The 16,308-nt window shown below is 51.3% G+C and overlaps 1 protein-coding gene across 4 annotated transcripts in view; it reads right to left on the reverse strand.

Annotated features, from left to right (window-relative positions):
• The window catches only part of CRTAC1 (cartilage acidic protein 1), a 158,693-nt gene extending 142,739 nt beyond the window's left edge, over positions 1-15,954 (reverse strand). For 2 of the 4 annotated variants that reach the window (XM_043597191.1, XM_043597190.1), the window contains exon 1: positions 15,786-15,952. In XM_043597191.1, the coding sequence (XP_043453126.1) occupies positions 15,786-15,809 (24 nt within the window). In that variant the 5' untranslated portion in view covers positions 15,810-15,952. Of the gene's footprint in view, positions 1-15,785 lie in introns of all 4 variants that reach the window. The other 2 variants (XM_043597188.1, XM_043597189.1) reach the window with 2 other exon arrangements.
• Positions 15,955-16,308: the final 354 nt, after the last annotated feature.

Genomic DNA, 16,308 nt, shown 5'->3' on the forward strand with positions numbered 1-16,308 from the left:
GAGCAGGGGAGGGCAGAGAGAGAGGGAGACACAGAATCTGAAGTAGGCTCCAGGCTCTGAGCTGACAGCACAGAGCTGGACGTGGGGCTCAAACTCATGAACCATGAGGTCATGACCTGAGCCAAAGTCAGATGCTTAACTGACTGAGCCACCCTGGCACCCCCAGAGTATGCATTTTAATAAGACTTTAGGTGACACAAATGCACGTTAAAGTTTGAGAAACACTGCTTAGCTGTAGCTGTATACTAGAATCACTGGGGGAGTTTTTAAAAAATACTGTTGTCCAACAATGATTTCTTGGACATGACACCAAAAGTACACACAACAAAAGAAAATACAGATAAAATGGATTACCTCAAAATTTAAAACTTTAGCACATCAAAGGACACTATCAACAGAGCAAAAAAGTGACCCACCAAACAGGAGAAAATATTTGCAAATCATACATCTGATAAGGGATTAATATCCAGAATATATAAAGAGTTCCTACAACTCAACAACAAAAGAACAACCCAATTAAAAATGGGTAAGGGACTTGAATAGACACTGCTCCAAAGAAGAGATATACAAATGGCCAATTAATATGTGAAAAGACACTCAACATCAGTAACCATTAAGGAAATGCAAATCAAAACTACAGTAAGAGACCACTCATACCATTAGGATGGTTATAGTAAAAAAACAAAAAAACAAAAAACCAAAAAAGATGGAAAATGGCAATCGTTCGTGAAGATGTGGAGGAGTAAGACCTTTGTGTATTGCTGGTGGGAATGTAAAACGGTACAGCTACTGCGGAAAACTGCTATGTAGCAGTGCCTCAAAAAAAAGCCCCAAATACAATTGCCATGTGATCCGGCAATCCCACTTCTGAGTTTACACTGGAAAGAACTAAAAGAGGGGACTCAGACAGATATTTCTACACCCATGTTCACAGCAGCATTATTCACAATAGCCAAAAGATGGAAGCAGCCCAAGAGTCCAAATGGGGAAACAAAATGTGGTCTATACATAGAATGGAATACTAGAACCTTTGGAAAGGAAGAGAATTCTGACACATGCTACAACATGGATAAACTGCAAAGACATTATGCTAAGTGGAGTAAGCCAGTCACAAGGATACATAATCTATAATTCCACTCAGATGCAGTACCCAGGGTAGTCACGTTCACAGACACAGAAAATAGGATGCTGGCCGCCAGGGCTTGGTGGGGAGAGGAGAAACGGGGAGTTCGTGTTTAATGGATACAGAGTTTCAGTTTGGGAAGATGACAAATTTAGAGACGGATGATAGTGATGTTGCACAACAATGTGAATGCACTCAGTGTCACTGACCTGTAACTTAAAAATGGCTAAAGTGGCAAACTTTATGTTCTCTTGATATATATTAGCACAATAAAAAAATATAGATGTCTGGTCTCATACCAAGAGATTCCCACTTAACTCGCACCGGCTGCAGCAGGGGCATCAGAGTTTTAAAAGCTCCCATGTGATCATAATAGGTCACAAAATTTAAGAAACGCTGTTCTATACGAGTGCTTCAGTACTTCTCAAACTTTAATGTGCATACGAATCATCTGGGGGTTTGTTAAAATGCAGATTCTGACTAGGTAGATCTGTAGTAGGGTCCAACATTCTCTAGTTCTGACAAGTTCCCAGGTGACGTCAATGGCTCCAGTCTACAAACTGCACATTGAATAGCGAGGAACAGCTATCCCACAGCTCCCAGGCCAGAAACCAGGGTATATACTACAGTGAACGTACGAGATTAGTTCCAGAACCTTCTCCTCTGTCTCCAGATCTAAGGAGCTGAAATCAAGGGAGGGTTATGCAATCCACAGGGCTGCAGGCTCAGTTTATCCTTATACGCTCAAAGTACTAGCTGTCTTCAGCTTGAAGTTAAATTACCACACTTGATATGGAGTGACAAAGAAGGCTTCTGACTCCAGTTTTTGCAAAAAAAGTGAGAAGAGGGGAAGGGTTGGAACTGGAGGGGGGTCAGGTCAAGGAGAAAAGAGATAGCTACCATCAAAGGCTTACAGAAAATGGGGTATGGGCAGGAATTTGCAGGCAAGATAGAGATGCATGGGGCGCCTGGGTGGCTCAGTTGGTTAAGCGGCCGACTTCGGCTCAGGTCATGATCTCACGGTCCGTGAGTTCGAGCCCCGCGTCGGGCTCTGTGCTGACAGCTCAGAGCCTGGAGCCTGTTTCAGATTCTGTGTCTCCCTCTCTCTGACTCTCCCCCGTTCATGCTTTGTCTCTGTCTCAAAAATAAATAAGCGTAAAAAAAAATATTAAAAAAAAAAGACAGAGATGCATGCCAATGTGTTCTTAAAAACCATCATAGTGCCTGGTACTAGTAGGTGCTCAATTATTATTTGTTAAATGTACAAAGGAAGGAATATGTCCAAATGATAATGTGAACCGGCAGAAATGGCTTGCAACTTGTCAAACACTTATTTAAAAACTGCTCTTTGGGGCGCCTGGGTGGCGCAGTCGGTTAAGCGTCCGACTTCAGCCAGGTCACGATCTCGCGGTCCGTGAGTTCGAGCCCCGCGTCGGGCTCTGGGCTGATGGCTCAGAGCCTGGAGCCTGTTTCCGATTCTGTGTCTCCCTCTCTCTCTGCCCCTCCCCCGTTCATGCTCTGTCTCTCTCTGTCCCAAAAATAAATAAACGTTGAAAAAAAAATTTAAAAACAAACAAACAAACAAAAAACCTGCTCTTTCCCGAAAGAAATGCTTCTCAAACTGTAACGTGCTTACAGATCACCTGAAGATCTTGGTAAAATGCAGTTTCTGATTTGGTAGGTCTGGGGTGGGGCCCGAGTTTCTGCACTCTAACAAAACGTCACAGGATGCCTCTGCTGCTGGTCTGCAGACTTCACTTTTAGTAGCAAGGCTCTAGACCAACGGTTCTAAATCCTAGCTGGCCAACAGAGTCACCTGGGCAGTGTTTAGAAACACACTGTGGCCCAGCTCCTTCACCCAGTTCTGATTACATCGGTCTGAGGTGGGCTTGGGTGCTGTATATTTTTAGAAGCTCCCCAGATGATGTTGATGGGCAGCCTGGGCTGAGAACCACTGCCCCAGGAGCATGGTCCTCAGATATCCGGGAGTGTAAGCTACAATCTGATTTAAAGTGAAAAATGTTTCTGCTACCAAAATTCGTCAGCAGCTTGTTGAAGTATCTAAGAAAGCCTGCTTAGCTAGAGAATGTCAAAGGAAGACGTGAGATGCGGAGTTTGGGGAGGAAAGCCGAGCGGGATGGGACCGCCTGAAGCAGCGGCACAGCAGGCACCCGGAGTGACCTCACATTTTACATGGCTGACTTGGGAAACCTCCTGTCACACCACTGTGAACATCTGAATCTTGTGGGAGAGCGTGGAGAAGTTAAAAATAGAATTAAAAAGTAGGTTGAACTGAATTTTTTTGTTTTCTTGAATGCTCGGGTATTAAGTGCCTACTATGTATTCGAGCGCTGAGTGGTGCCGAGCGGTAAGTTAAGCGTGTAAGTGCAAAGGGCGGACGTAGGGGCAGAGCAGCCTGGAGGAGGCGAGGCTGACTCCCAAAGGCAAAGCTTGAGCAGGTGGGGGAGTGGGGCCAGGGTACCTGTACCTAGCTACATAAGGAACATGGGCTGCGCCTGCAGGGGAGGAGCGGGCAGGGGCAGAGAGGGGTCTGTCTTAACAAGGGCAAGAGATGGCAGAACTTGTGTTTCAGGCAGTGAGAAGAATTGCTTTGTAATAATAATTAAAAAAAAAAAAAAAAGCTCTCTAAGCAAACTTCTTGAGCAATCCTCAGCGGGATAAAAAGAGGGAAAGAAAAACCCAAAGCCTGGAGTCAGGGACCTGGATTTGGATCTCAACACCCGCCCCGCCCCACAAACTAGGACCTGGGGCATGTTCCTTAATTGTTCAGATCTTCAGTGTCCTCATCTGTGAGGTGGGAATCATATGCCACACCAAGGTTTCAAGGGTTAGGTGAGCGAGTGAGCACCTGCCGGGGGCCAGGCAGGGCAGCGCTGCTCACTGCTCGTTTCCCTTCCTTTCACACGGATAGTGTTAGGTTAGATCGTCCTTAGACATTGGCTGGGGGTCACATGCAGCCAAGCTCAGTTTTCTGCGGCCTTGGGACTTTCCTGAATTGGGTCTGAAAACTGGTAACCAAGCAACCTAGATCTCGGATGTGGGGTCAGGCAGCTGTGGGGAGAGGCTTCCAGGACAATTTTCAGGGCAAGCAGTTCTTTAGCAATTATCGAAAGAGCCAAGGGCACCACCCCGAGATCTCACAAAAGAAGAGCCCGGAATGCTTCAGATGTTGGGAATGGGCAGAGAGCACAGACCCTTTCCAGACATTGTAGGAGGGCAGAGTCTCACTCTACAAAAGAGCTCTGGATGCTTCGGATGTTAGAGATGAGCAGGGAGCCCAGACCCTTTCCAGACACTGTAAGAGGGCAGAGGCTCCAGGGAGAAAGACAGCTGCGGGGTCACTGTGCAGGCTGGGCCACCAAATCTATGCAGAGTCCCACGGAGGAGGGCTTGGAACTAAGGCATCTTTGGAGAAGAGGCAACAGAAGCCGTCTTGGTTTATTTACCCATAGCGACACTCCCTGTGGACCCGCGATGAGCCTGGGATTCTGCTTGGCAGCACTAAGGTCACAGGGAGGAAGTCAACATTTGCAGTACAGGGTGAAGGGTGCCATGGAAGAGGACGCACAAAGAGAAACCTAACTTAGCTCGGCGGGGGGGGGGGGGGGGGGGCGGTGGGAGACTGGAGTGCTTCCACACAGATAGGGTGCTGTAGGTGCTGTAGCCACAGGTTAAAGATGTTAAGGAGGTAGCAGACAGGAGAGGAAGGAGAGAAGGAGCAGAGAGCAGACCCAAAGGTGTGGAGGACCCGGCTGTTAAGCCACCCTGGCCTTCCTGGCCTTCTAGAACTGTCTATTTATTTACTTATTTATTTGTAACTTTTTTATTCATTTTTGAGACAGGGAGAGACAGAGCACTAGTGGGGGAGGGGCAGAGAGCAAGGGAGACACAGAATCCAAAGCAGGCTCCAGGCTCTGAGCTGTCAGCACAGAGCCCAACGCAGGGCTTGAACCCATGAACTGTAAGATCATGACTCATGGGCCGAAGTCAGACACTTAACTGACTGAGCCACCCAGGCGCCCCTAGCACTGCCTATTTAAAGGCCCCAATCCCCTGATCATGAGTTGGAAGGAAGCATTAATTTCCCAGTCCGGAAGTTTCCATCCAGAAGACCTTCCACTTGCCTAGAGCAAGGGTTCTCAACTGGGGGCAATTTTGCTTCCCCACCTGCTCCCTGGAGTATCTGTCAATGTCTGGGGATATTTTTGGTTGTCAGACCAGGGAAGGGGGGTGCCACTGGCATCTAGTGGGTAGAGGCCAGGGCTGCTGCCAAACTTTCTAGGGTGCACAGGACCGCCCCTACAACAAAGAAGTGTCCAGCCCAAATCACCAACAGGGTGCGACTGAGAACCTCCAGTGCTGGTGCAGCATTCCCAGCCTCCTTTCTCCCCCCAACTCCTCCTCCTGAGGGCCTGAGCAGGGACTCACAGACCGGTCAGTGTGCAAGAACTGGGCAGGAGAGCCCTTTATGGACCTGCCTCCCTGCAGAGGCTGCTCTCTGCCCAGTGCTGAGGTGGGTCAGGCAGGCTCAGCCCTTCCCCCACCCGCAGGGAGGGCCGCAGTGAGGTGCCCCACAGACCCCACTCTGAAGCCTGGCCTTCCAAACAGTGGTATCTGTAGTGACCGTGGCATTCTAATCTCTGCCTGAGGCTTGCCTCTCTCCTCCCTTTTTCCTCTCCCCTTCTCTCTCTCAGTTGGTTCTGAACCTGAGTAAGGAGGGGGGATGCTCTTCATTGGGCCCCTTCCAACCCCAACACTGTCATTCCGGTTGGAAATGCGGTGTCATAATTGGTTCTTGCTTCTTCCTCATTCCTCACACCTGCTGGATCACCACGTCCATGCTGCTCCATGGATATTTCTCCAAACTGCTCGTTCTTTCCACCCCCACTGCCGGAGATCAGCTCCTCTGTCTTTCACCCGAACAGTGGCAATACTAACTACCCCCTTCCTCTCAGCTCCCCCACTTCCACATGCCTATCAGAGCTCTGTTTCTAATCTCCGAACTGATCACATCTCTCTTTAGCTTAATTCATGGGACTCTGTACACCAGGCAAACAGATTTCCACTGCAATTTTGCATAACAAGTACCACATGAGGAATGGCTAGTAATATTAACACTTACCTAACTACTGACTAGGTGCCAGGCACTACTCTAAACCTTCGCCGAGATGATCTCATTCAATCCTCATAGTAACCTTGTGAGGTAGGTGTTGCTGCTGACCCCATTTCACAGGAGACAAAGGCATAGCGAGGTTAAGTAACCTGCTTAAAGTCACAAAGCTAGTACGTAGTGGAGCCAGATTTTGTGTCTAAGCACACCAGCTCCAGAATTGGTATTCTGGACACTACACTAGACAGACACCTTCTCTCACTATACCAAACTTGTCTTAAACCAAGTGAGATGGGAACGCAGTGGAAGGAGCAAACACCATTGCCTGCGGTGGCAGGGGGGGCCCAAGAGAGAGGCAGTGGTGAGTTGGCCAAGGGGAGAAGGTGGAGAAAGTGTCCCAGGCTAAGGGGCCGGAATGAGGCGTGGACAAGCAGGCTTGTGCTGTGCAATGAGGCTCTGTGTGGCTGGAGCACAGGATGGGGCAGGGCAATCTTTGGGAAGGAGGGTGGCTGAGGAGGCTGGAAAACAGAGGCGGTCTCATGAGCAGTACTAGCCAGAGTGGGTTAGGGAACCACCCAGCTGGGGGTGGTGTGTTAGAAAGCCCAGTGTAGCAGTGGGGTGTGGAGGAAGCCATGGGAGGGTGCAGCTGGAAGCTGAGATGCCAGCTGGGAAGCAAATACTGTGCCCAAGTGGGAGAGAAAGCTGGAGGTGCCCCTCAGTCACTCACTCATTTATTCATTCCATATTCCCGCACACCCACACCGTATCAGGCACTGTGCCCAACACTGGGAAGACAACTGAGAACAAACAAAAGGCCTTGCCCCACGGAGTATATGTTCTGAGGCCTCAGTCATGAGTGTCTCTCCACCTTGTCTCTGTCCTCATCTTCTGCATTGCCAAATGCTAGACTTTCGGAATCTGCCCCCCACCCCCGCCGCCCCCCACCTCAGGGGCCACCAAGTCCTATGCATCTTCCCCAGCACCCAGAAAATATAAGGTTTCCTTCTCTTTCCCTCTACCTGGGGAAAACACCACATACTGCCTGCAGCTGCACTCACGGATAGGAAGCAGACTTGGTCCTGCTCCAGAAAAGCCAGAGGAAAACTCAGGGGACCCAGGCTAGGAGGTGCCACAGAGACTAGCAGGCTAATGAAACGGGGTTACCGAAAGTGAGAGGACAAATGGAGTCTCCTAGCCTTACGCACAGGGCACACAGCAGGTGCCTCAGAAGTATTGTTAATTGCTTAGACTCCCTGGTCTGTGAAACGGGAAATGAAATGAGATAATGCCTGTTAAGTGCTGAGCACAGTGCCTGGCAAACACAAAGTCCGTACATGGTAGGTGACGGTAACAGCAATCACACTATTACTACTGCTAACAAATGTTGAATGAAGGAATGCAGTTCAGGAGGGGGAGCCCAGGCCCACCAGGTACTCCCCTTCCAGAAGTAGTTGCCAAAGTTGAATGGAATGCCTGGGGACTGACTGTCAGACTTCGAGAGATAGGCTTCTTTCTGTGACTCATTTGTCTAGGGAGGCTGGTGGAGTTCTTTGGCTTCTTCAGCACTGCCTTCCACACACAGGACCCCTCCATTTACTGACATATACATACACATGCATGCTCAAACAGTAGATGCCCATGGGCCAGGTCAGAAATGACAGCTAAGGCATGGCTCCTGACCTCCAGGAGCTTATAGTTGAGCAGGGGTGAGGCACAATTCGGAGGGATAAGCTCAGAGCAGCAACAGGTACAACGTGCAGCTGCAGCCTGTAAGAGGAGTTGTCTAGGGGCGCCTGGGTGGCACAGTCGGTTAAGCGTCCGACCTCAGCCAGGTCACGATCTCGCGGTCCGTGAGTTCGAGCCCCGCGTCGGCTCCGGGCTGACGGCTCGGAGCCTGGAGCCTGTTTCTGATTCTGTGTCTCCCTCTCTCTCTGCCCCTCCCCCGTTCATGCTCTGTCTCTCTCTGTCCCCCCAAAAAATAAATAAACATTGAAAAAAAAAAAGAGGAGTTGTCTAGGGAGGCGGGTAGGAAGGGCAGGTAGAAGGAAGGAAGGAAGGAAGGAAAACTGAGATTCCAAGGGAGCTGCATTCCAGGTGGATTTACAGATCAAGGCTTGGGTGCACTAGGCAAAGGCAGTTGTTGCTGGAATGCAGGGTCGGGGGTGTGGAGTGCAGGGTGTGGGAAAAGGTGGAGGCAGCAGCTGTGGCCTGTGGAGCCTGCAAGGTCAGGAGCCTGGAGTCATACCGTGGGAGAGGGTTTGGCGTTGGCTAAGACATGATCAGACTTGCATTTTATTAAAAAAAAATTGTTTTTAATGAGAAAGAGCGATTTAGATTTGGGGCAGCAGTGTTCAGGACGGGCAGGCTGTGCTTCTGAAAAGTGAGTGAGCTTCTGAAAAGTTTCACAGAGGGGACTGGCGTCCTGGGGCAGGGCAGTGGCATGGCACTGGACAACCTCCAGACTTCTTTTCCAGGCCTAAGAGTCTACGGGTCAGGGATTTTTGTTTTTTTGTTTTTTTTCCTAAATCACTTAAAATGCATTAGTGGACCTTGCTATTTAGAAGCATGCCCCTGGGAATCTTTTGGTGAAGCAGTGATTCCCTCCCTAGTCTGTCTTCAGTGGAAATCCAAATTCTCATCTATTCTATCAGCTGAAAGCAAAGTCATACTTACACTGAGCTTCCCTGCAGCAGCCTGGTGGGAAGGTGGAGGGAAGGGGAGTGAGCGCGTGGAGGGTGGTAAAGAGGAGGAGAAACTCAGCCTTGCCCAAGGCTCAGAGCCTGCCACCACCTTGTAGGGTGGGCCCTGCCTGAACTCCTCAACCCTTGCTTGAGCAGTGGGACCTTGAGGTCCCTAGAGCCCTCTGGGAAGAAGGAGCCAGAAGGAAGACTGGCCAGTTTGGAGATCCGCTTTCATACCAAGAGTCACCTCTGCCCCAGAACAGCCACCCACATTCACTTATTTATTCAAGCAGCCACGGAGTTCTTCCATGTGCCAAGCACCATGCCAGGCACTGAGGTTATTATGGCTAAGAACAAAAGACACAGTGCCTGCCTTGACATTGCTTACGAGGCAGTATTTCTCCTTCTCAGGGACTCTAGTGTCCCCACTTGCAAAAGCCTCCTTGGACATATATAGCTTCTCAGAGGAGAGGTGCATGATTACGATTTCCAAGAAAGTCTGTTCTTAGAGCCCAGGATGAAAGGGAATGCGACGTCACTTAGACAACGAATCTGTAGGTGACGGAAAGGGCCTGTCTGCTTAGCTCCTCTGATTACAGGGATTGACCAGAGTGTAACCTTGATCCTCTAAGGTGAGACTCAAGTGACTGCCTACCTCCAATCCTCAGCGCACAGAAAGCAAGACCAGAGATGGGCCTTCAGTGAAAAACACCAACCGAGGCCGCTCCTATCAATCTTGAAGGAGCTTTTCTGCCCATTTAGGTGGGGATGGGGCTCCCAGGCCTGTTTCCTACCCAGACATCTGAGTCAGGATTCACCTGGCACAACAGGTCCTTATAAAGAAGACATCAAAGGAAGGCAGGGAAGGGATGCCGAGGGAGGAAGCTCCACTTGGGGGCTGCTCTCCAGGCAGGTGGAGGCTGCTGTTAGGGTGGAAGTCCCCACAGTCTCTCCCTTGGTCAACGGGACACCTTGAGCTCAGCGGTGATTCCCATGACCTTGTCACTGTACTTGTTGGGTGCAAACAAAGATAACAGTAACTAGAAACAACAGGAAGGGTCATTTTATACACTCTCTGTACTTGCAATTCTTCTGTGGCTAATTAAAGTAATATGTCAAAACGTCCCTTGGAAGAGATCTTTAAGAATTTGTCTGTTAAGTAAACAAGGTTTTACTAATTAATGACACGCCTTCTCAACCCTCCAGTGAAGTTCTTTGCAGAACTTCCCTGTGCCAAGAGGGTTGAGCAGGAAAGGGTGAAGAAGTTCCCACCTCCCCTTCCCGGAGGGAGTGGGGACAAATCCAATCGCTTGTCATTTGTGGAGCTATCAGTTTGTCCTCCGGATGTTGATCAGATTTCCTGGGCTGGAACCAACTTACAGGGCCAGGGTACTGGAATTTTTCCAAGAAGAAAACGCTTTGCTTCTTACGAAGTCAACATGATGTCTTTCAAGGAAAATTTTTATCTTCTCCTTTTTAAGTGCCTAGGGTTTTTGAAGGGCAAATCTTTGTACTTTTCTCTAAAGATAATGATTATGATGTACTTACCATTTGCTAAGACCACCCGCCATCCACACACACACACACACACACACACACACACACTCAAAGAGGCCTGGGGGTGGGGGAATGATGCGCCCAATGTTACACAATGAGTCAGTGGCACAGTCAGAAATAGAACTTTCCAAACTCCCAAATTCTTAATAATAGCAATATTAATAATAGTCTCTTTATAATTTTCTAAGTGTTTTCACAGCTCACAGTGAATCTTCACATCTTTGAGAGAGTCTGTAAGTTGGTCTCAGCAAACAGCAGATCTGAGTTCCAGACCAGCATGGCCGCCCGCTTGCTGTAGGACCCTTGCTAGTTTTTTTACCTCTCTAGATCTTAGTGTTCTCAACTGTGAAATGGGAGAGCAGGATGAGAACGCATCTGAAATTCCTCCCATTTCTAGCATGCTACGATTCTGTGTGGTACTGCTCCAGTCCAGGTTCCGCAGCCTGGCATTGCTGACATTTTAGGCCGATTTTTTTGTTGGGGGGGAATGTCCTATGCATTATAGGATATTTAGCCTCATCCCTGGCCTCTACCCATTGGATGGTAGTAGCACTCTCTAGCCCAGTGGTGACAACCAGTATCTCCAGATACTGCCAAATGTCTGGGAGGCAAAGTAGGCCCCCTAGTCAGTGCCAAAGAGCTTCAATAAGGTCAAGATCACGAGTGGTTCAGTGTGAACTTCCTGTCCCCAAACCCTTCACACCTTTCTGTATGGTTTTCAAATACAGCCTCCAAGTCCTTTGCTGCTTCTCATTTCTTAACTGCCCTAAGTGGTCCAGGGTGTGTTGGGTGTGATAATAAGCCAATTGATTTCATACTTTTTCCTAAGGAGAGTTCACAGGTTTATGTCCCCTAAGCAACCAGCCAGGCTCCCCAGAAATCCCTCGCAGAGCCCCGGCTGGCCTGGAAGCCTGTATCTGCAGCCTGCAGGAGGCTCGGTGAGCACAGATTTGTCAGCACTCTTAAATCACTGGGCTCGGGGAAGGCTTCTCCCAGCACAAAGATCCTTCCTTAGGAATCAATAGCTCAGGGCCCTTCATCACATTCAGAATTATCCTGGGACCTGTAAAATTTCTTTTCCCCAAGTATGGCAGAACCCCCAAACGAAGCCCCAAGGTGGGGGAAGGAAGAAGGCAAGGAGGGAGCCCTGCCAGGAAGGCCTTGTCCATCAGCCCAGATGTTGCTGTGAGCAGAGGGCTGATATGCAAACCTGGACGCTCGGCCTCGCTTGCTTGGAAAAGGAAGCCTCGGTGTGGTTCCCAGTGATCCCACAACAATATCCCCTTCCAGCTGAATACCTTTTTATGTCTTACTGAGGGCAGAGGCATGTTAGAGACTATCTTCCTTGCTCTTCACTGTCTATCCTACCCTCATCACAGGGCTGCCGTCTTCACCATTTTGCAGAGGAGGAAACTGAGGCATGCAGAGGTTAAGCAGTTTGTCCAAAGTCTCTAAGCCAGTAAGTGGGGGAGCCAGATCCTAAGCCTGTGTCCTTTCTACTCCACGGATTGCCTTCCCAATGAGAGTAAGGTAAGGGTCAGCCATCCAGTGGGGCTCGCGAAACGAGTGGCTTCTTGATTCTCAGGGTCTAATGCCACTTCTCAAACTCTATGTCCTCTCCTCCATTAAACCAAAATCTAGAGATCCTGTGCTACAGCCATATTTTACGTAATTATATTCCTCTCCTTATCCAGACTAGACCAAGCCTTGGGAATGCAGGCACATTTCTTCAGCTAGAGCCGGGAGCTGGCGTGGATCTCAAGCACGGTCTCTCAGAACCCCACTTCTCAAAGGAGGGGCTGTTGCTGTCTGGTGGTCCACGTAATCTTACTACCTCCCTCCCCCCTTGAAGACTAAGACCCAACTTGCCTGTGAGCCTGGAGGAGAAGAGGAAACTCAAGCATCTTCCCCGGCAACAAGCATCCCTTGGGTGAGCTTTAGGGACAGAAGAGGATCTGGCTCTCAGAATTCTGGGGCTTGGCAGGCACTAGTTCCTTCTGAGGGTCGCCACCAAGTCTGCTGAGGCTCTGGGAGGAACCCAGAGGAGCTCCATGCAGTGCGCAAAGGAACGGGGTGGGGAGAGGAAATGGAGGGGCGGCCCACAGGCTACTCAGCAAACCTCCTTCCCGGGGCCCAGCTCAGATGTCGACAGTCAGACTTACAGAACAGAAAAAGGGCAGTGGAAATGGTAGCATCTTCCAGGTCACCCAAGAAGCCCTAATACGAGGATTTTGCAAAAATAGAACATCCTAGCACTCTGACCTTGAGCTGGGAGCAGCAAAGATGGGGAAATGGGCAAATAACTGTTGGGAACTCTCCACTCCACCCAGTATCTGAGTAATGGAGGTGTCAGCGGCAGTGGTATGATGCAGGACAGGGAGACCCTACTCCAGCACGCCTTTGTGAAAGAAAGGAAGAGCTTTGACTTGGGTTTCAAGGCCACAGAGAGGGACTGGGCACTTCTGATTCCTACATGCATGGACAGAGAACTGGAGTGGCTTTGTCTCTGCCTAAAAGACTGCTTGGAATAATGAGATAAGATAATGGACGAAAGGGAAAAAAACGATTAGGAATTTCTATTACCTGCATATGTACATTACAAGAACTTTATCTGCTCCTCACTCTGAATAATTGATTTGAAGACAATTTCCCCAAATTTACTAATTTTATTAATTGACCAATGTCAGCAGCTACGAGTACCTAGTGTGCCAAGAACACACCATCTCCATAGTAAAAAGGGAGGAAGCAGGTCACAGAGTGGAAAGAGCTCTGAGAAGAGAACTGGAAATCCTGAAACCTCATCCAGTGTCTTCCATCAAAGAGCCATTGTGACCTTGGACCAGACACTCGCCTTCACTGGGCTTCAGCTTTCTCATCTGTAAATTAAGTATGCATGTGAGTGCTGGGGATGGGATGAGGTTGGACTAGATGCTCTTCAAGGATCCTCCCTTCTATCCCTAATGCTCTTGGACTCCAGGAGCTGCTAACAAGTTCAAAGGACACACCAGAACCAAGCACAAAGGAATGATCTCAGAGAGCAGGTGGGGCTGAGTACTAGCTCTCTGTCCTTGGAATGTTGTACATGCATCTGCCCCATTGCACCTGAGATGACAGGACCATCCGGTGTCCAGGAAGCCTGTGGTAGAAGGGCTTCAATCATGAAGGTGAGGGTTGGGGGCTGTGGTCTCGGCTTGCTTAGAGGTTTAGTTACCATGGTCAGTGAACAGCAAGAAGTGGGAAAGTCTTGACCTGGGTGCCTTTGGCGCCCCCTACTGGACACCAAGGAGCCTGCTTCACCTTTAACCCCTGATCGCTTCAGCAGGCAGCAAGGAAGATTGAGAACAGGAGACTGTCATAAGCACTTTCATAGTACTGCCTTTGTGGTCCCTGGTCCTCTCTCCACAACAGCGTATGTTTCACTCCCTAGAATTACACAGACTATTGGTCCACACATTTACAGGCAACCTGTGCAGGATGGGACATCTTAAGCAAACATCAAGATGCCACAAAATAAACATCAGGGTTCAGAACACCAGGTGCAACCCAGATGGAGAGAAGGGAAGAAAGAGCAACAAGCAGGTATTTCGCTGCACAAATCCACATTGGAGAGAAGGTGTTGGGAAATGTAGCAGAAAACGTTGACTGCAGGCAGAGAATGGAGCTGGGTCTGGGGTTATGGACTGATAACCCCCCTAAAAGATCTCCAGGTTGAAGCAGCTCCTCTAGGAGTTCAAAACACCCACTCATGCTCAGGAATGGTACACAGGTGAAGGATATACCCCAACTGAGGAGCATGCCTTTGACCTTCTCCAGAGTCCATCAGTGCCAACTGGAAACTAGAATATTCTAATTGTGGTCCACTGTGCCAGCCTCAAGACCCTAAACCCCCTTCATTGCTTCTTGAATTGACTTTGGGACCTGCTGCCAGAATGATGTTCTTAAGCCAGAGAGAGAGAAAATGCTTCCTCAAAAGGTATATTGGAAGAACTACCATGTTCCCACTTTTCCATCCTCCATCATCCCCTTCCTCAGGGCCAAGAGTGACGTACAGCAAGACTCTGAATTCACTCTGGTTCAGTCTTGGGTATGTCCAGCCCCAAGGCATCAGGGTAAAAAAATCTCCCATCAGCAGCATTTGTCTCCCCACGTGAGTTCCCCAAATTCAAGGCGGCACTACAGAGCTGTCCCCCATTCTTGGAACCTTTTCCCCTTCTTTTCCACCCGGCTTCACTTGGGAAGTCCTGCACCCATCCCAGAAGACATCTCAAGTGTGACTCGAGAACGTGTCCTGCCTGGGGAGCAGAAGCACCTCCTGGGACGCACAGGAGCCACACTAGGTGCACACTCCACCACAGGCGCCAGCAATATTCATTAGTCATTCCCTGAGGAAGGGGAGTGCCCCCACCCCCCTCCAACCCCAGGAGCCTTTCCCGACCACTCTGGGAGGCTCCCATCCAGGCTGGGATGACTTTGGACTCTTGAGTTGGTTTCTGCAGAAACGGGACTAACCAGGGTTCCCAACTACTGTATGTACTGCAAAGAAGCGAGCTGCATTGTTGGGCATGCCCCCAAGTCTGGCCTGCTGCCCCATCAAAGCCTCCATGTGCCCCCAAGGGTCGAGGAAGACCCCCGTTCCCCCCTGGAATGCCTGAAGCTGGTTTGCCTGAAACAGGCTGCGAGCGAGGAGACCACACCTCGGTCCAGCAAAGGCAGCTGGCAGCTACGCTGCTCGCGGGGCTGGCTCCTGGAGCTCTCGGCCACGGAGCGCTGTGCCTAGGAGCTCGGCTTCCCCGGGGAAGAAGCACAGGCTCCCCGGGGCTCTTCCCCATCCTAGCAGCGTAGTGGGTGAGCTACTACTGGTGGAGGCCAGTAGCTTCCCCGGCTCGGAGCTGAGCCCAGCTGGGTGACTCCCAAATACCCCCAGCACATCCTTCCTCACCTGCTCCGCCCCCCTGGCAGCCCCAGTGCCCCCCTCCCCAAACGGCTGACCTCCAGGGCGCCCCCAACACCTTCCCTGCCAGCTGAGTGGGCTGTCGTCCGCACACCCCCGCTCCCACCTCTCCTCCACCTCCAGCCCCGCGCCCGCCTCGCCCCCAGCCCGCGGGGGAGGCTCCGCGCGCCGGTCGAGTCCTGCGCAAGTTGGACACACAGCCTCCGCCTTCAGTGGCGGTGTCCGTCTTCCCGGTTCCCCGGCGGCATCCCCGCCACCCCTGCGGGCGAGTCGGGAGGGGCGCGCAGAGCGGGAGAAACTTTCTCCGCCTGAGGGAGTGGGGGCACGGGAGCGGGTACTCACGCCGAGGTCAGCGCTCGGAGCCATCTTGGGGCTCTCTCAGCCCCACCGCCTGGGGGCGTCGGAGCGCGGGCACTCACTGCCTCCGCCGCCGCCGCCGCCGCCGCCTTCCAGCTCCCAGCCCCGGTCCCGGGCTGGCCTCGAGCCTCCCGCCCCGCCACCGCTCGCTCGCTTTATACAACTCCACTCGAGCGCGCCCGGGCTTATGTAAAGGCTGGCGGAGACCCGCAGCCAATGGCGCGGCAGCTGGAGCGGGGGGGCCCCGGGGCGGGGGGCGCCCGCACGGCCAATCGCGGCGCGGGGAGCCCGGGCAGCCGGTGGGGGGAGGGGACGCCTCCTCGCGCTGATTTAGGAGCGGGGATTGCGGTGGCAGCAGCCGGCAGCCGGGCCGGGCCGGGCCGGGCCGGCGCGGCGCGGCGCGGCGCGGCGCGGCGGGCGCTGGGGTGGGCGGCGGCGCGGCGCGGCGCAGGCGGCGGCGAGGGCGGGCGCCCCCCGCACCCCGCGGCTGCGTCGCGTAACCTTCAGG

This window comes from Prionailurus bengalensis, chromosome D2 (assembly GCF_016509475.1).
Source record: "Prionailurus bengalensis isolate Pbe53 chromosome D2, Fcat_Pben_1.1_paternal_pri, whole genome shotgun sequence".
NCBI classification, from domain to species: domain Eukaryota; kingdom Metazoa; phylum Chordata; class Mammalia; order Carnivora; family Felidae; genus Prionailurus; species Prionailurus bengalensis.